This window comes from Neoarius graeffei, chromosome 2 (genome assembly GCF_027579695.1).
Source record: "Neoarius graeffei isolate fNeoGra1 chromosome 2, fNeoGra1.pri, whole genome shotgun sequence".
Lineage (NCBI taxonomy): Eukaryota > Metazoa > Chordata > Actinopteri > Siluriformes > Ariidae > Neoarius > Neoarius graeffei.
This window is the reverse complement of record NC_083570.1, coordinates 21651648-21671507: the sequence shown is the minus strand read 5'-3', so window position 1 is coordinate 21671507 and position 19860 is coordinate 21651648. Positions and strand designations below refer to the sequence as shown.

General features: G+C 41.7%; 1 protein-coding gene across 1 annotated transcript in view; it reads left to right on the top strand.

Moving 5' to 3' along the window:
* The window catches only part of hmcn1 (hemicentin 1), a 310140-nt gene that overhangs the window by 65683 nt on the left and 224597 nt on the right, over positions 1-19860 (top strand). Inside the window, exons 5-11 of the mRNA XM_060913989.1 lie at positions 1098-1269; positions 3379-3485; positions 8260-8380; positions 11183-11446; positions 11634-11778; positions 11910-12031; positions 16297-16566. Coding sequence (XP_060769972.1) covers positions 1098-1269; positions 3379-3485; positions 8260-8380; positions 11183-11446; positions 11634-11778; positions 11910-12031; positions 16297-16566 — 1201 coding nt within the window. The remainder of the gene's footprint in view (positions 1-1097; positions 1270-3378; positions 3486-8259; positions 8381-11182; positions 11447-11633; positions 11779-11909; positions 12032-16296; positions 16567-19860) is intronic.

The following is a 19860-nucleotide window of genomic DNA, read 5'->3' as shown; positions in this document are numbered from 1 at the left end:
TTTAGTACTGGCTTTCTTTCTGTCTTCTTTTGTTTCTTTCTCTTCATTTTTTCCCTCTGTCTGTCTTCACCTGCATCTTTCACTCTTGCGCTGAAGTGTGTGTGTGTGTGTGTGTGTGTGTGTGTGTGTGTGTGTGTGTGTGTGTAAAACAATGACTGTTGCTAAGCGTAACTGTTATGCACTGTTTTAGTGAAAAATTCATTTCTGAGAACAGCCAAGAAATTTCTGACTGATCTAACTGTAAGAGCAGGCCTGAGCCCTGCTGGTGCAGTCTCTTCCCCTCAGCTAAAATGGCCACTGAAACTCGCTCATGCATGTTCATACATAGTTATAGTTACCAAATAATTTACAGTGTGATCTGACTGCTGCTTTGTTCATGTTTGCAGCATTCTGTCTGGTAAAGGTGAGTTAGCTCAGGGTTGTAGCAAATGAGCGTTTCTACTCGCTGCAGCTCCAGTGCTTATGAATATAAACTTGACATGGCATATAAACACTACAATATGAACTCATAGTGGTGGTCTTCTGTTCTAGCCCATCCCCATCAAGGTTCAACATGATGTTCTTAGGTACTTTTCAGCTCACCACATTTGAGTTACTGTAGACTTCCTGTCAGCTTGAACCAGTCTGGTTATTCTCTTCTAATGTTTCTCATCAACAAGGCTGCTCACTGGCCATCTCAAGAGACTGTTTTGCATGGAAATCCCTGTCTTAAAACAGAGTTTTCCTGTTGAGAGCCAAATTAGTCAAAATTACCATTGTTATTAACAACAAGCTAGTACGGTACACAGCTGTTCTGTGGGCTTCATTTTCAATCAGTGGTATTCCAAACACTTCCAGATTTGTGTAGAGTATGTTTTTAAATCTTTGTGTGTAAGTCTTGTCCTGTGGCTCTGGTAAAACTCTACGCACTTGTCAAGACTCGATGTTCAGACCATCCATTTGTTTTTTAGATCTAAAAACACCACAAAGATCATGCAAATTGGGGATCCTATCTTAACCTGTGAGGTGTTTATCTATTCTTCCACCCAACTAGCCATCCTCACTATAAACATTTCCTTAGATGTGTGTTTTGTATTATGTATCTTTTCATTGGGAAGGTACTTAAATGGGTGGAGGAGGCAGTGCAGTCCTCTAAAGTCCACCTGCTGTCCACTGACCACTACAGTCCAATCAGCAACACCTGGAAGATCCCCTTTGACCCCAGCCTGAAGGAGGTCACAGTCGCCTTGAGTGGTCCAGCCCCATACATCGAGATTCGCAACCCTCAGGGTAGGTGCAGGACAGGGACAACTTCTTCCTCATTTCGTAGCCATGAGACATTTTTGTCTATTTATGAGTGGATCAGCTTGTGGGAAAAAGTCAAATCCAATCTTATCCCAAATGTTTCAAATCAGACATACAAACTAACGAAATTCCACAAATTCCAATCTATCAAATTCCAAATAAAGGCCAATACTTACCATCTGTCAGGCTTACTAAACACTTGGATACCAAATACATTTTGCTTCCCATGTTTGCGTGAGGGGGATTATTTTTCTGTGAGTGGAAACGACTCCCAGCTCCTTTGATGTGAACCGAAAGCAGGATGGTGATTTGATGACTTGGGGCCCAACATACGACACAAAAATGTGACCCCTCACCGAATCCAGGGACACATGTCGGCCGAAACGAATCCGAGATAATCGCAAAAGAAGCATTTTTTTTTTCGAAATTTGTGATTTTTGTTTTTTTCCATCATGTGCAAGTTGAGATCTTGAAGAATGCAATCAGCATTTCAGATAATAGATTGTTTTGTTGGAAAAGCATACATTTTTTGTTGCAAATTGTCTCGTTTTTGTCAGGACTGTAGCCTGCTGGGGCGTGTGGGTAAATTACCATATGGGCCATTCACATGATGATTTAAGTCTTTTTTTTTTTCGCCAATCAGCTGTATGATCCGAGCTGAGCTCGTGGCTACTTAAGCTGCATACAGGCGTGTAATTTCACTATGGAATGAGCAAGCTAAACAGAGCGCAGAGGAGCTGAAACACCGCGAAGCAAACAGACACACGGTATTTACATCGGAGATAACCATTTCTAGCAAAAAAAACCGCAACCTCGTTTTCCAGATTGAATGGAATACTTGAATGATCGGATGATACACGGACCGTTCTAGGATTACTTTCCATCGGAGGCATTGGTGTGTGCAAGGCGCCGTTTCTCTTTCTGATGGGGTAAGTTTATTAATCTAAGGCTGTGTGGTTATTTTTGCATGTAACGGAGAGTGTTGTGGTTTGGTTAAGCCTAGGTCACAACCGGACGTACGATTTTTTGGCCGTGTGATTTTTGCCGTTTCCCAAATCGCTGCGTTTTTTTTTTTTTTTGTTCACGGAGAAAGACGCACGTTGGCCGTAAGTTTGTCTTGCAACCTGAAAAAAACGTAAGCGCCCGTAGAGTTTGTTTGACATGACAACGAACCTCTGCGGCCGGTCTGCGGCTCGAAAATCAGCACGTCACACGCGCGCTCTCGTGCGTTTCATGCGCGCTTTCGTGCGTTTCATGCGTTTTTTGCATGTAGACCGGCCGTAGGAGCGCGTACTGTACGGCCGGTTGTGACCGAGGCTTTACATGAAACTAGTGTTGTGTTAGTTGTGTCATCATCGTGCTATCTTTCTTTCTTACGGTGTGAGTAATTTTTCAACCACAAAACGTTAAAGTATACTTTAGGACTTATTTTTGTACTTCATAATTGTGTTGGGCATACTTTGCATGGAAGGAAAATTGACGTGGTGATCTTTGTTTACATGAAAGTAGTATCGTGCTAGCTCGTAGGGGGTAGGGCTTTCCTTAATGTCATGCAGATGAGCACCATTATGTGCCCGCCCTACACCCAGAGTAGCTGAGATGGAAAACTTTGAGGGCGATTTTCTCCCTTTTCTGTTTTAAGAGGTATACACTTTCAAAAGGCCACACATTCTTCAAATATTGTCAGATCTCCACATGGAAGGCATCATTGGAAAGCTTAGAAACTGTCCTTTCTGAATCTGTCAATAACTCAAAATGCCCCCGGGCCGACATGTGTCCCTGGATTCTGTGATCTGACACAAATATACAACATGTTAATTTAAAAAAAGTTAGATAAATGTTGTAGCATTTATTAATGCTACTGGATCAGGAAAAAATGCTTACTTGTAAGCTAATTGATTCATAACCTAAGCCAGCTAATTGATAAAGAAATTCATTGGCAAATATTTTTATGATCGGATTTTATTTTTGTTCGTTAGTTGTTGCAGCCTTAACGTCCATCTGTGTCACCTGAACAGAGGGCAAGAGTGTCTCCCCGGCCATTGCACCAGAATTTGACATTTGACACCGCAATTGTGCAACATTTCTTCACAGGGAAATTGATTGGAAACAAAGATGGACTGACAGAGTTGCTTCACATCCCCAACTCAGCCAAGATTCTCAGTCTCAAAGATCCAGAGCCAGGCATGTGGTCCGTAAAGGTGAGCAAGAAGCCATGTCCTTGTCGAGAACACAGAAGAAAGCTTTGCTCGCTCAGTTGTTATTCATTCCTTCATGAAAGGTGAAAGCTGAGAAAATTTGAAAATAGTCTGTCATGAATTTCTGTAAAGACTGTTATTATTGTCTCTCGAGAGCAAGTCCACATTTGGGATTAAGCGCTTGAGTAAGGACAAAGAACTCATGGCCAAAGCAAAGGCATGTTAACAACATCATCTGAGTTCCAGTAACAGGGGGATTATTGCCCTCGGCTCCTGTAATGAGAAATTGCAGAATTGTTTATCACGACTCTGAACAGCTGTCCTTAGAGTGTGTTGTGGTGCACTCTGTTATTCACCTAATTTGTTTTGCTCTCTATAGTTAATTATTTCCTGCTTGTTGCGAGTTTCATTAATTATGTTGTGCATTGTGTTCTGCAGCCTAGCCTCAGCCTGTAAACTTTGTCCAGTTGACCTGACATGTCACTGCGTGCAATCTTTCATGCTTACTCCTGTCCTCCCCTTCATTGTTCTCCCGCTCTCCTCCCATGACTTCATATGTTTATTTTTTTCTCCTCCTTTGTTTTCCTCCTTCCTTGGATACTCAGTTTTGCACTGTGTTGGTTTCCCTTGTGACAAACAGTTCTCATTGGTATGATCTAATATTCAAAAGGCTATACAACATATTTTAAAATGTATTTAAGGTTTGCCTTTTATACCGTAGAGCACCCTTTATATGCTATAATAGTCTATTATACATATCCCAGTTTTCGCAAACCTGATCTTTACTGTTTGCTTTGGAGAATATTTCAGTGCAATATCGAACAGATATTTGTTTCAGTCTAGTTTCTCGTGAAATGGATAAAAGCAGTGCGGCTTTATCCACATTTCTATAGCTAGAGATGATGTTCTTCATACCACATTCTTTAACTGAGCTCCAGGTCTGGTTTCCAGTTTCCCGTTTTGCTCCGTAAGTTTGTGACTTAAGTTACTTCAATATTTCTCCATATTTTAATGCCCTGTCCAGATGGATATGTTGGGGTCAGCATTTTGACCTTCGGTCCACATGAAAAATGGTGTTTTTAGTCACTGAGATACTAAATTTAGGTTGGTAAACTGTGATGTGTGGACGTACACTACCGTTCAAAAGTTTGGGGTCACTTTGAAATGTCCTTATTTCTGAAAGAAAAGCACTGTTCTTTTCAATGAAGATCACTTTAAACTAATCAGAAATCCACTCTATACATTGCTAATGTGGTAAATGACTATTCTAGCTGGTTTTTGGTGCAATATCTCCATAGGTGTATAGAGGCCCATTTCCAGCAACCATCACTCCAGTGTTCTAATGGTACAATGTGTTTGCTCATTGCCTCAGAAGGCTAATGGATGATTAGAAAACCCTTGTACAATCATGTTAGCACAGCTGAAAACAGTTGAGCTCTTTAGAGAAGCTATAAAACTGACCTTCCTTTGAGCAGATTGAGTTTCTGGAGCATCACATTTGTGGGGTCGATTAAATGCTCAAAATGGCCAGAAAAAAATGTCTCGACTATATTTTCTATTCATTTTACAACTTATGGTGGTAAATAAAAGTGTGACTTTTCATGGAAAACACAAAATTGTCTGGGCGACCCCAAACTTTTGAACGGTCGTGTAATGCAAGTTTTTCTATTCTGATTTGTCAAATTAATCAAACGCTAATGGTTTTTATTCATCCAGTGCACTCTAATATAAAGAAAAATGGTCTCATGCTTTCAAGAAAAAACTGCCCAAGCATTCTTCTCACACTTGTTCGGCTTACCTGTTCACTTTAAGTGTTCATAGTTTTATCCATAGATAAACGGTGGCTTTGGTGAAGATGATGTCTCCTCCAATCTCCACTCTGAACATTTTACAGGGACAATGTGTTTAAATAACAATAGTACAGTTTTTATGCGTTTTAATATTGCCCTCAGATGTCATTCTATGGGTGAGAAGAATACCTGTGTTTTAGTGATATGGTCATGAATGTTATGCTACAATTAAACTCCTTGTTTAGCTAGCTTGTTAAGCTACTCTCAGGTTCGTTTAGCTTTGGCAGGAGTGCAGCATATCGCGAACGCTATCGGCTGTTGTGTAAGTCAGTCAAGTATTTAAACATTCAAGTCAGCCTGACTTCCTGAGGAGGGAAGGATTTTGGATTGGATTGTTGGATGTTTAGACCACCTTTCAGTCTAGATACGTCTTAGTAGTACAATTTCGAAGTAGGACAAATTAGTCTCAAGGGCAGAGACATTTTGAGTTTCATTTTTCCTGTTAGTCAGGTGCCTATGATCTGTGGCAGTTAAATAGCCTTACACCTCTTCTGCTTTTACCTACACCTCTTTTTTTTCTAGGTTTTTTTTTTCCCTTTCACATCTCCGTTCTCCTCTACTTCACCTGTACGAGTAACCACGTAGGACCACTGACCTGGGCGATGACTACTTCTTGGCTTCATGTGGCATTTTTTTATGGTCCCACGATAATAGTTTCGGAAGGTTGTAATTTCAAAAGTATGCGAGCAGCCCCTAGGACCAGTTGCCATAGTTGTGCGTGGTGGAGTTAAAAACAAAGTTCTGAAAGCCCTCAGCATTAATGCAGGGAGACTGGCGTTTCAACGCTTCGGGTAACTTGCTCAAAATGACCAATAATACCATCGGATCACATTCAGGCTTCTTAACTACAAACGTAGTTAAGTGCTGCTTGGATTGTTGTGCATAAAAAGCCTCAACTCAGTGTAGCGTAAAGCTTAGCCTTTAAAGTGGGGGTACGTTTGTTTAGATGAGAGTATCCAGAATCCACCAGAACATGCACATTATCTAATAATTTCAACAGAGTGAATAAAAAGCATGAAAAATCTGCCGATATTGCACCAATTTAGAATCAGCATTATGAAACTGATACTGTAGATTCAGCATTTTTCATAACAACTTTACGCATTTTGCTGCTGTCTGCCTGCTAGATTATGGAATCAATTTTGTGCCAAAATGTTTGTACAATACTTTTGAAATATCAAACAAAAACGACAAATCAAAATACAAAAAAAAAAGTCAATTTTTTTTAGACTGGCAAACAAATTATTCGTGTAATCGTGCAAAATATCAGTCTATTACTCTTCAGAAACCTTTTATTTTTGTTCCGCGTCTGTCTCAGTTTTGTCTGACGTAATTTATTTTGGTTGCGATTCCAGCTTTCTCGTTTGCGCTCCCTGACTTTTTGCTTGCAGTTTTGGCACAAACTTCACGTGTGGGTGGGCTGTCCAGGAATGCATTCCCATTGGCTAACTTGTGTTTGACTGACAGCTACGCTCAGCAATTCCCTACTCGGATTCTGGCGGACTGTTTGACGAGTGACCGATCCATTGACGGTAAACAAGGATCGAGTGGACTTCAGTGGCGACTATGATATTGAATTAATTCAACAAAGTGTAAATTCAATATCATAGTCGCCACTGAAGTCCCTCCGGGGGAATGGCTGAGCGTAGCTGTCAGTCAAACACAAGTTAGCCAATGGGAATGCATTCCTGGACAGCCCGCCCACACGTGATGTTTGTGCCAAAACTGCAAGCAAAAAGTCAGGGAGCGCAAACGAGAAAGCTGGAATCGCAACCAAAATAAATTACGTCAGACAAAACTGAGAAAGACGCGGAACAAAAATAAAAGGTTTCTGAAGAGTAATAGACTGATATTTTGCACGATTACACGAATAATTTGTTTGCCAGTCTAAAAAAATTGACTTTTTTTGTTTTTTTGTATTTTGATTTGTCGTTTTTTTTTTGATATTTCAAAAGTATTGTATGAACATTTTGGCACAAAATTGATTCCATACTAGATCAAGTTCTGTTTGATCAGCTCCCGATAATTTCAACTAGAGCAGTCCATGTAAAAATGTATTAGGAATAGACTAGACTTATATTAGATGATTATTTCAGTGCTTGCTATTTTTCAATCATATATCGTTTTATTAGTCTTTCTTTTTCTTTCTATTGAACAGACTCTTGCTTTTATGTTATCATATTAAATTTGACGGCAAAGAAAATGTTCAGTCTGCCTTTTGTGGTTTTTTTTTTCTAGAATTAAAGGCAAATGCTTGCCTCCTCTCCCAAATTAGTCATTTGCCATTTCCCACTCACTGATTTGATCTCACCTATCAGACATCACCTATGAACCAGAGAGAGGAAAGTCTGGCACGTTTCCCCCACACAATCAAATTTTTCTTCTCTTGTACTCATGACTAAAGATGCCTGTGTTATCATGGGAATTCAAATTACCATCTCTCCACAATCAGGCCACTCAGGAGCACTATAAGCTTTCTCAAATCTCCAACTCTGAGTACTCTGAGTGGGTTTAATGCTAGACATAAATCAGCCTTAGGGTATCTTCAGACGGTTAGCCAGAGAGAAAGATGTGGCCACTGCCTAGCTTTAAGTTCATTTTTTTGTGAATTGTAATTTCTCGGCTTTACCATGACTTTCTAAGAGGCAAACTGACATCATCAGTCTTTGTGAGATTGTGAGTCTGATAAAACTAAATTTTTATTTAATATGTCCTTTGCATTCATCAGATATGTACAGGAAACAACACTAAAGCAATTTTTTAATATTCTAATATTCAGCTGATTGTTTTGCCTGTAATAGTGTAATTCATGTTAACTAATTTAACCTGACGTTTCAACTGATTTTTTTTTTTTGTCTGTTGAAATATTCCATTCACATGAAATTTGGTCGTTATGAAAGCTCTTTTTGACTCCATTTTGACCTCAGACGATCAGCGAGGGTCGACACTCCGTCCGTATCACAGGCCTCAGCACCATCGATTTCCGAGCCGGATTTTCCAGGAAGCACACACTGGACTTCAAAATGACCTCCAGCAGGCCTGTACAAGGTTAGAAGGAGTCACTGTTTTCTCATTTTTACCTTAAATAGTAGTAGTAGTAGTAGTAATTTATTTCCCTGTCACTTCTTATTCTAATCTCAATTTATTCCCAGTGTCTTGAGTGTATTATACAGGTTAAATATTGTATTTAAACAACTACAAATCATTAAAAGTATATTTAAGGTTTAAAAAAAACAAGAATAATGATTATTGTATATAGAGATGGGGGGGCGGCATGGTGGTGTAGTGGTTAGCGCTGTCGCCTCACAGCAAGAAGATCCGGGTTCGAGCCCCGTGGCCGGCGAGGGCCTTTCTGTGCGGAGTTTGCATGTTCTCCCCGTGTCCGCGTGGGTTTCCTCCGGGTGCTCCGGTTTCCCCCACAGTCCAAAGACATGCAGGTTAGGTTAACTGGTGACTCTAAATTGAGCGTAGGTGTGAATGTGAGTGTGAATGGTTGTCTGTGTCTATGTGTCAGCCCTGTGATGACCTGGCGACTTGTCCAGGGTGTACCCCGCCTTTCGCCCGTAGTCAGCTGGGATAGGCTCCAGTTTGCCTGCGACCCTGTAGAACAGGATAAAGCGGCTACAGGTAATGAGATGAGATGAGATATAGAGATAGGCATATCTAATGTTCTAAATCAGTGGTTTTCAAAGTGGGGGCCGCCAGGGGGCGCTGGGGGGGCCTCAGAAAGTTGGAGGGGCGATAACAAGAAAAATTGCGAAAAAAATTTTTTTTTAATAATTATTATTAAATATATTGTAATTAGTTTTTTAATAATTATTATGAAATATCATTATTAATAATGCATCATATTGAAACGTTGTTTGCCATGCTCATCTCTCCGATTGTCTGTGACATTGCGGTTTGCGCCATTTATCAAGCTGCTTTGCTCCTCAAGCTAGCATATTGTGGAGGAAATGCTATTTTGTAAAGCACTTGAAAGAAGAACTACTGGGAAAGACATTTTTCAAGTTTTGGACGATTACATCGAGTCTAACGGATTGGACTGGACCCGTTGTGTGGGGGGGTGTTCGGACGGAGCTGCGGCAATGACCGGGAAGATCAGTGGAGTGACCGCGCTCATTAAGCAGAAGGCCCCGCATGTAGTGGCCACACACTGCATGCTCCATCGCGAGGCACTGGTCGCAAAAAGGATGGATAACTAGTTGAATCAGGTACTACAGGAGGTTATACAAGTGGTGAATTTTATTAAAGCCTGTCCCATGAAACACAGACTGGTTACCCTGCTTTGTAATGAGATGGGCGCTCGTTTTGAGGGGCTGCTGCTTCACTCGAACGTGCGCTGGCTGTCACGGGGCGCAGTTTTGAACCGTGTCTATGAGCTGCGGAGGGAGGTTGCAGAGTTCCTCTCATCTGAAAAGCATCAGCTGGCAGATCGGTTCACCGATGCAACCTGGATCCGCAAACTTGCATACGTCAGACATTTTCCAGCATCTAAATGTACTGACTCAAAGCATGCAAGGACGGGACACGTACATACTCCAGGTGCAAGACAAAGTGCGTGCTTTTTCCAAAAAGATCATGCTGTGGTCAGACAAGCTCCAGGAGGGAGTTACAGAAATGTTCCCACTACTTCACCAGGAGCTGCTGTCATGTGATGATTTGGGCTCCATCTCTCCATTGATCCCGTCCCACCTGGAGCACCTCCAAGGATATTTCAAAGACTATTTCCCTGACCTCGAAAACACACATTTAAACTGGGTTAGGAACCCCTTTGCCCCCGGTGTCGGTTCTAGTCTGGACTTAAAGTCACAGGAGGAGCTGCTTGAGATGACAAACTCAGGGGATTTAAAAATGGACTTTGAGGCTCTTCCCCTGTCTAATTACTGGCTACATGTAAGAAAGGACGATCCCAGCTTGGCTGACAGGGCATTGAAATGCCTTCTCCCTTTTGCAACAACCTACTTGTGTGAGTCTGGCTTTTCAACTTGAAAGGTACTCAAAACCAAACATAGAGCACGTCTACATGTGGACAATGACATGCGTATGGCACTGACGGAGATTAAGCCCAGGGTTGACAAACTATGTAGGAGCCACCAAGCCCATCCCTCCCACTAGTGTAAACCGTCTGTCACTCCCAGACACACACACGCACAGACACGCACACAATTGAGAGTGGTTTGATTTCTTTTGTGCTGTTCTTATCAACAGTTTGTTGAAAAGTTTATTGTTCAGTGCAAAAATATTTGTGTTGAAAACATGTTAGTTAATAATATTCTTATGTTAAACAAATGTAACAATTATTGAACATTGAATAAAAGTAAGAGAAAACATTCTAAAAGTTGATGTTTCTTTACATATTTTGTAGCATTTTCTGTGGGTTTGCAAAGGGGGTCCCCGGCCAGAAGCTAATGCTGTTTGGGGGGCCTTGGCATGGAAAAGTTTGGGAACCCCTGTTCTAAATCATTCGATTCAGCCTGTGCAAACTTGAAAAACTCGATAATATGAAAGGCAGAAACGATTGTTAAAATGGATACCTATCCACTGCATTTAATGCAAGACAGAAATGCATCAGTTGTTAGACTTTGGTGTGATGAAATGGCTGACTTCAGATCGCATAATGTATCACTCAGTGTAGAGGCCAAAAATATGTTTAAAAACAAAACTTATGGAGTACAAAGGTGAGTGATGGGATACTTGGAATGTTCTTAGCATACTATTCTGTGTGAGCTCTTCTTAAATGTCTTTCTTTTAGTAATATATTTTTGGTGTCTGGCGTTGCTAGATGATGATCTCTGTTTCTTTATCTGTATTTCTCTCCCTTGTACTCACACACACACACACGCACAGGCATCCCCACCTTCATCCTGCTAAACACAACAGGCCTGTTCCATCCTGCACGTGCCGATCAGCTGGAGCTCCTGAGCATCACTGGTTCCGTGATAAAAACATTGCCCATTCGCTACTATCCTGACCGCAAGCCCTATGGTGTCTGGAACATCACAGACTTCATACCGCCCAAGGAAGCGTTCTTCCTCAGGGTGACCGGCTACGACCGCGACGGCTTCCTCTTCCAGAGAGTCTCTAGCGTCTTGTTCTCCAACATCATACCAGGTCAGAGCAGCATATTACTGAGAGTCATGCTCACTCTGCTTGTTCTAGTTCTCTGCGTGAAGGCACAGTAAGGATCATAGCAGAACATGCAGGATGTCATCTCACAACAATGGAATAAATCATTTTCACATTATAGAAAATGTCTTTGTACGATGTGATGTGATTGGTAATGAGATTTTGCCTCCAGGACCCCCAAAGGTTAGTATGCCGTCCACCACTCCGGGTTACTACTTGCAGAAGGGTGAACTGACGTGCCAGGTTGACAGTCTGATCCCCTTCAGCCTACACTTCAGCCGAGAAGGCAAGCACCTGGGTGTGGACCAGTTCTTCAGGTGCTTTATTCTGATACAATGCATATTGAAATTTTTATACTCCACTGAAGCCGAATTATATATTTTAAGTTGCTCTTAATACCCAAGTTTTATTTGACCCCCACCTCACTGCTTTTGGTTTACTGAAACAGCGAGTCTTCCAATGTGTCATGGGAGATGGCTAAGGTGTCTCTGAAAGATGAGGGCTTCTATGACTGCATCGCCATCAGCAGCGCTGGAACTGGTCAAGCCCGGACCTTTCTGGACGTTTCTGGTGAGAATCAGTGACTAAGTCGGGGAGAAATTGAAGATAAAAATCACGTAGTCATATGTGGTTCCATGAAATGTATGGCATTAAGGATGTTCTCAGAGTTGTATATTTTTCTCTCCCGTGGCCATTTGCATTGAGCATTTGGTACATTTGGTCACATGTGAAGGCTGCACCCCAGGGAGCCAATCTCTGGTCCATTTGAAATTAAATCTGGTGCATCTGAACTCATGTGAAATGTACAACCCCGATTCCAAAAAAGTTGGGACAAAGTACAAATTGTAAATAAAAACAGAATGCAATGATGTGGAAGTTTCAAAATTCCATATTTTATTCGGAATAGAACATAGATGACATATCAAATGTTTAAACTGAGAAAATGTATCATTTAAAGAGAAAAATTAGGTGATTTTAAATTTCATGACAACAACACATCTCAAAAAAGTTGGGACAAGGCCATGTTTCCCACTGTGAGACATCCCCTTTTCTCTTTACAACAGTCTGTAAACATCTGGGGACTGAGGAGACAAGTTGCTCAAGTTTAGGGATAGGAATGTTAACCCATTCTTGTCTAATGTAGGATTCTAGTTGCTCAACTGTCTTAGGTCTTTTTTGTCGTGTCTTCCGTTTTATGATGCGCCAAATGTTTTCTATGGGTGAAAGATCTGGACTGCAGGCTGGCCAGTTCAGTACCCGGACCCTTCTTCTACGCAGCCATGATGCTGTAATTGATGCAGTATGTGGTTTGGCATTGTCATGTTGGAAAATGCAAGGTCTTCCCTGAAAGAGACGTCGTCTGGATGGGAGCATATGTTGCTCTAGAACCTGGATATACCTTTCAGCATTGATGGTGTCTTTCCAGATGTGTAAGCTGCCCATGCCACACGCACTAATGCAACCCCATACCATCAGAGATGCAGGCTTCTGAACTGAGCGCTGATAACAACTTGGGTCGTCCTTCTCCTCTTGAGTCTGAATGACACGGTGTCCCTGATTTCCATAAAGAACTTCAAATTTTGATTCGTCTGACCACAGAACAGTTTTCCACTTTGCCACAGTCCATTTTAAATGAGCCTTGGCCCAGAGAAGACGTCTGCGCTTCTGGATCATGTTTAGATACGGCTTCTTCTTTGAACTATAGAGTTTTAGCTGGTAACGGCGGATGGCACGGTGAATTGTGTTCACAGATAATGTTCTCTGGAAAGATTCCTGAGCCCATTTTGTGATTTCCAATACAGAAGCATGCCTGTATGTGATGCAGTGCCGTCTAAGGGCCCGAAGATCACGGGCACCCAGTATGGATTTCCGGCCTTGACCCTTACGCACAGAGATTCTTCCAGATTCTCTGAATCTTTTGATGATATTATGCACTGTAGATGATGATATGTTCAAACTCTTTGCAATTTTACACTGTCGAACTCCTTTCTGATATTGCTCCACTATTTGTCGGCGCAGAATTAGGGGGATTGGTGATCCTCTTCCCATCTTTACTTCTGAGAGCCGCTGCCACTCCAAGATGCTCTTTTTATACCCAGTCATGTTAATGACCTATTGCCAATTAACCTAATGAGTTGCAATTTGGTCCTCCAGCTGTTCCTTTTTTGTACCTTTAACTTTTCCAGCCTCTTATTGCCCCTGTCCCAACTTTTTTGAGATGTGTTGCTGTCATGAAATTTCAAATGAGCCAATATTTGGCATGAAATTTCAAAATGTCTCACTTTCAACATTTGATATGTTGTCTATGTTCTATTGTGAATACAATATCAGTTTTTGAGATTTGTAAAATTATTGCATTCCGTTTTTATTTACAATTTGTACTTTGTCCCAACTTTTTTGGAATCGGGGTTGTACAGTATACTGTGGGTAAAAGCTGTTCAGGTAAACACTCCTTAAAAAACAAAAGCCTAAAGTGTATATAAGTAAGGATCTTCACCAGAAGCATCAAGCAAAAGTAAAGAACTTTTGTAAAAGTTCAAGTGAGCATTTCAAATAAAAGAAAATGTTTGAAAGCCAGAATGTAATGCTGAAGCTCTTCCCTGCATGAGACTCAGTCCTTGAGCATTCAGGCCAAGTGTGAAATTGCCCCAAATTTCCCCTCATCCAAACCCAAGCAAGAGGAGATCAGCATTCCCCAGATGAAACTGGATGTGCAGTAATACACTGATTTACTTCATGTTTGGTGAGAAATAGAAATGTCTTTGTATGATGTGCACGCACACATGTTGAGCAAGGAAGGTCTCGCCTGAGTTTAGTTCAGCGTGGCCGAGTGTGTTCTCATAGAGTTAGCATTTAGATATGTGGAAACTTTTTGTCTGTGTAGGATGCTATGAAGTTAAAGATGGGTTTTCTCAAGAATAACAGAGTTGCTGGGTAAACTCACTGAGTATTCATTTAGCACAAGGATATAGTGTACGTACTGTATGCTCAGGCTCCTCAAAACAAAATACTTTAAGAAACCTGACTCTCCGTCTTCATGATCAGTGCTTTCTGGGACTGGCAGACCATTCGCTTTTCATTGGTGCATGCCAAAAATATACAAACAATGAACTACTCCTTTTGAAACCCTAGAAGAAGGGCATTTGAGCTGCAGTTTACCTTGGAATATTCAATTTGAATAACCGGGTGGCACGGTGGTGTAGTGGTTAGCGCTGTTGCCTCACAGCAAGAAGGTCCGGGTTCGAGCCCCGTGGCCGGCGAGGGCCTTTCTGTGTGGAGTTTGCATGTTCTCCCCGTGTCCGCGTGGGTTTCCTCCGGGTGCTCCGGTTTTCCCCACAATCCAAAGACATGCAGGTTAGGTTAACTGGTGACTCTAAATTGACCGTAGGTGTGAATGTGAGTGTGAATGGTTGTCTGTGTCTATGTGTCAGCCCTGTGATGACCTGGCGACTTGTCCAGGGTGTACCCCGCCTTTCACCCGTAGTCAGCTGGGATAGGCTCCAGCTTGCCTGCGACCCTGTAGACAGGGCTGTGAAAAATCCGCGGATCCACGAATTTGGCCGCCAAAAATATCATTTTAGTAAATCATCTAATTTTGCAATAAAAATTGGGGGGTAGGTTTCTTTTGCGACAATGCCAGACCGGTTTACGGCATTTGCGCCATGCTTACAAACCATGGCACGAATCTTGTGCTCTTTAAACACGCTTTCGATATCAACGGTTTTGAAAAGGAGAATTTCGCAGTATGTCCGTGTCACGGAGGGACATCGTTCAGAGGGAGGACGGGAAGACCGACGATGTCAAAAACATTTGACAGGGGAAACGGCATCAAAAATCCATGGAATTGGTGATGGCTGGAGTTTAAAGTCGGTAGTGAATGAGCACATGCGGAAGATAAAAGAACCAGGGAAAGCTTACTGCATCTTGTGCCATCAGGATGTGAAGTACGGTTCTGGTGGAATAACGCGTTTGGTTGACCATGTTAAAGGAAAAAAAACATGCGGAATTGGTGAAATTGAAGCTGTCGAACTATAGATTACCAGGTAGACCATCTTGTTCACATTTTATATATTCAATTTATAATAATAATAATAACAATAATAATAATAATAATAATAAACAGTTCAAATTAAATGGCATGGTTGAGAAAATATTTGCTTTCAGGAGATGCTTCAAATCTATCAATATACACAAAATCTGTTCAGCTTCTGGGGCCCCAGGCCCCCGGCTCCTGGGGGGCTGCTCCTCCCAGACCCCCTGCTAAAATTTTTCCTCGGATTTTGTCATTTCTATTTCACAGCCCTGTGTAGAACAGGATAAAGCGGCTAGAGATAATGAGATGAGATGAAAATTTAAACAACCCTCTACATAGGCTATCTGGGCCTAGGATTAATATTTTATCACTTTCTAAGAATGGCAGAGTGTTTGTTCTGAGAGAGAGAGAGAGAGAGAGAGAGAGAGGAAGTACTGCTCTGTGTCTTCTGGCCAAAGTGTAATAATTGCTTGCAGTGAAAATTTGCTTTGCTGATACAGCTGTCATAAGGCATGTTGCATGATAAGTGACACGTTCAGCCTCTCTCCTTCCAAATTTATGTGTCTCTGTGGAATGATCCCTTTTCACACAGTAATCCACGAATCACTCACACTTTCCTTTTTCCTTATAGATCAGATTTGCTTTGCAAACCTGTCAGCACCTAAGAAAGTTTCACAAGTTTGAAGAAAAACGTGTTGAGCAGCTGAGAAAATTGACACTTTGTGTGGAGGCCTGGGAACCCCCTTCACACGCTGAAATGTTTACTGACTCCTTGTGTATTTGTGTGTTTGTCTGGGTGTAGAGCCTCCACCAGATATCACCATACCTTTCAATGTAACAGCGTCACCAGGCTCCACTGCGTTGCTGACCTGTGTGGCAGCCAGCACCGTACGTTTTAACCTGACCTGGCAGCGTGGTGGTGTGGATGTTCGACTGGGCACGCGTTCTCGGCTCACCTCCAACCTCTCCCTGGAGATCCAACGTGTAACACCAGACGATGCTGGCTGGTACAACTGCGTCGCTGCCAATGAGGGTGGGGTATCAGCCTCTCGCGTCTACCTCAGCGTGCAGTGTAAGTGTGTATACAGTCATCCATTCTTCACTTTGTATAGGCTGTTATTGCTCTAATTCTTATCAAGTTTATCAAATTTTATCTTTCTCAAGTCATAAATGTCCAGAGAGCCAAGGAACTTCAAGCAGCCGCAGATGCAATAACTTGGAACATGATTTGCGAACCATCAGTTTTTAATTTTTTTGTAAATGATGTGCTGACTTACTGCTGCTCTGGCATCTGAAGGTGTGCGCGTAGTGCTCAAATTTCCTCACGGACGTTTAAGACACAGTAAGATTTATGCTGCTGGAATTGGGACTTCTGGCAGAAGAGAGCTTTCAACTCCTCCCGAGCAGCAGATTCATTTACAGCGCAGCTTTGCGCCAATATTTCACTCGAATAACTGGGATGTGTGAAAATAACTTACAGCCCAACTGAATTGCTCTGAAGTGTGCTGCTCTTTTCTACTTAGGCAGCATCACACATTCTGTAGAGAGAGAGCTAGTCCTCTGTGTGATATCAGGAATTTCAAACTAAATGAGTGATACACTCTACATGAGCAAGATTTCATTTCCTGTTCTTGTCATGGTTATAAACTTATTGCCAACTTGTACAGGGCTGTATTAGGACTTTTTATGCGGTGCTCAGTTTAAAATTTTGTGGTCTGACAATTAACAAGCTTCAGTACACTACCGTTCAAAAGTTTGGGGTCACTTTGAAATTTCCTTATTTTTGAAAGAAAAGCACTGCTCTTTTCAATGAAGATCACTTTAAACTAATCAGAAATACACTCTATATAGTGGGGCAAAAAAGTATTTAGTCAGCCACCAATTGTGCAAGTTCTCCCACTTAAAAAGATGAGAGAGGCCTGTAATTTTCATCATAGGTACACTTCAACTATGAGAGACAGAATGGGGGGAAAGAATCCAGGAAATCACATTGTAGGATTTTTAATGAATTAATTGGTAAATTCCTCGGTAAAATAAGTATTTGGTCACCTACAAACAAGCAAGATTTCTGGCTCTCACAGACCTGTAACTTCTTCTTTAAGAGGCTCCTCTGTCCTCCACTCATTACCTGTATTAATGGCACCTGTTTGAACTCGTTATCAGTATAAAAGACACCTGTCCACAACCTCAAACAGTCACACTCCAAACTCCACTATGGCCAAGACCAAAGAGCTGTCAAAGGACACCAGAAACAAAATTGTAGACCTGCACCAGGCTGGGAAGACTGAATCTGCAATAGGTAAGCAGCTTGGTGTGAAGAAATCAACTGTGGGAGCAATTATTAGAAAATGGAAGACATACAAGACCACTGGTAATCTCCCTCGATCTGGGGCTCCACGATCTTTCTCACCCCGTGGGGTCAAAATGATCACATGAACGGTGAGCAAAAATCCCAGAACCACACGGGGGGACCTAGTGAATGACCTGCAGAGAGCTGGGACCAAAGTAACAAAGGCTACCATCAGTAACACACTACACCGCCAGGGACTCAAATCCTGCAGTGCCAGACGTGTCCCCTGCTTAAGCCAGTACATGTCCAGGCCCGTCTGAAGTTTGCTAGAGAGCATTTGGATGATCCAGAAGAGGATTGGGAGAATGTCATATGGTCAGATGAAACCAAAATAGAACTTTTTGGTAAAAACTCAACTTGTCGTGTTTGGAGGAGAAAGAATGCTGAGTTGCATCCAAAGAACACCATACCTACTGTGAAGCATGGAGGTGGAAACATCATGCTTTGGGGCTGTTTTTCTGCAAAGGGACCAGGACGACTGATCCGTGTAAAGGAAAGAATGAATGGGGCCATGTATCGTGAGATTTTGAGTGAAAACCTCCTTCCATCAGCAAGGGCATTGAAGATGAAATGTGGCTGGGTCTTTCAGCATGACAATGATCCCAAACACACCGCCCGGGCAACGAAGGAGTGGCTTCGTAAGAAGCATTTCAAGGTCCTGGAGTGGCCTAGCCAGTCTCCAGATCTCAACCCCATAGAAAATCTTTGGAGGGAGTTGAAAGTCCGTGTTGCCCAGCGACAGCCCCAAAACATCACTGCTCTAGAGGAGATCTGCATGGAGGAATGGGCCAAAATACCAGCAACAGTGCGTGAAAACCTTGTGAAGACTTACAGAAAACGTTTGACCTCTGTCATTGCCAACAAAGGGTATATAACAAAGTATTGAGATGAACTTTTGTTATTGACCAAATACTTATTTTCCACCATAATTTGCAAATAAATTCTTTAAAAATCAGACAATGTGATTTTATGGATTTTTTTTTCTCATTTTGTCTCTCATAGTTGAGGTATACCTATGATGAAAATTACAGGCCTCTCTCATCTTTTTAAGTGGGAGAACTTGCACAATTAGTGGCTGACTAAATACTTTTTTGCCCCACTGTACATTGCTAATGTGATAAATGACTATTCTAGCTAAATTCTACTAAATGTCTGGTTTTTGGTGCAATATCTCCATAGGTGTATAGAGGCCCATTTCCAGCAACTCTCACTCCAGTGTTCTAATGGTACAATGTGTTTGCTCATTGCCTCAGAAGGCTAATGGATGATTAGAAAACCCTTGTACAATCATGTTAGCACAGCTGAAAACAGTTTAGCTCTTTAGAGAAGCTATAAAACTGACCTTCCTTTGAGCAGATTGAGTTTCTGGAGCATCACATTTGTGGGGTCGATTAAATGCTCAAAATGGCCAGAAAAATGTCTTGACTATATTTTCTATTCATTTTACAACTTATGGTGGTACAACCCCGATTCCAAAAAAGTTGGGACAGAGTACAAATTGTAAATAAAAACAGAATGCAATAATTTACAAATCTCAAAAACCGATCTTGTATTCACAATAGAACATAGACAACATATCAAATGTCAAAAGTGAGACATTTTGAAATTTCATGCCAAATATTGGCTCATTTGAAATTTCATGACAGCAACACATCTCAAAAAAGTTGGGACAGGGGCAATAAGAGGCTGGAAAAGTTAAAGGTACAAAAAAGGAACAGCTGGAGGACCAAATTGCAACTCATTAGGTCAATTAGCAATAGGTCATTAACATGACTGGGTATAAAAAGAGCATCTTGGAGTGGCAGCGGCTCTCAGAAGTAAAGATGGGAAGAGGATCACCAATCTCCCTAATTCTGTGCCGACAAATAGTGGAGCAATATCAGAAAGGAGTTCGACTGTGTAAAATTGCAAAGAGTTTGAACATATCATCATCTACAGTGCATAATATCATCAAAAGATTCAGAGAATCTGGAAGAATCTCTGTGCGTAAGGGTCAAGGCCGGAAAACCATACCGG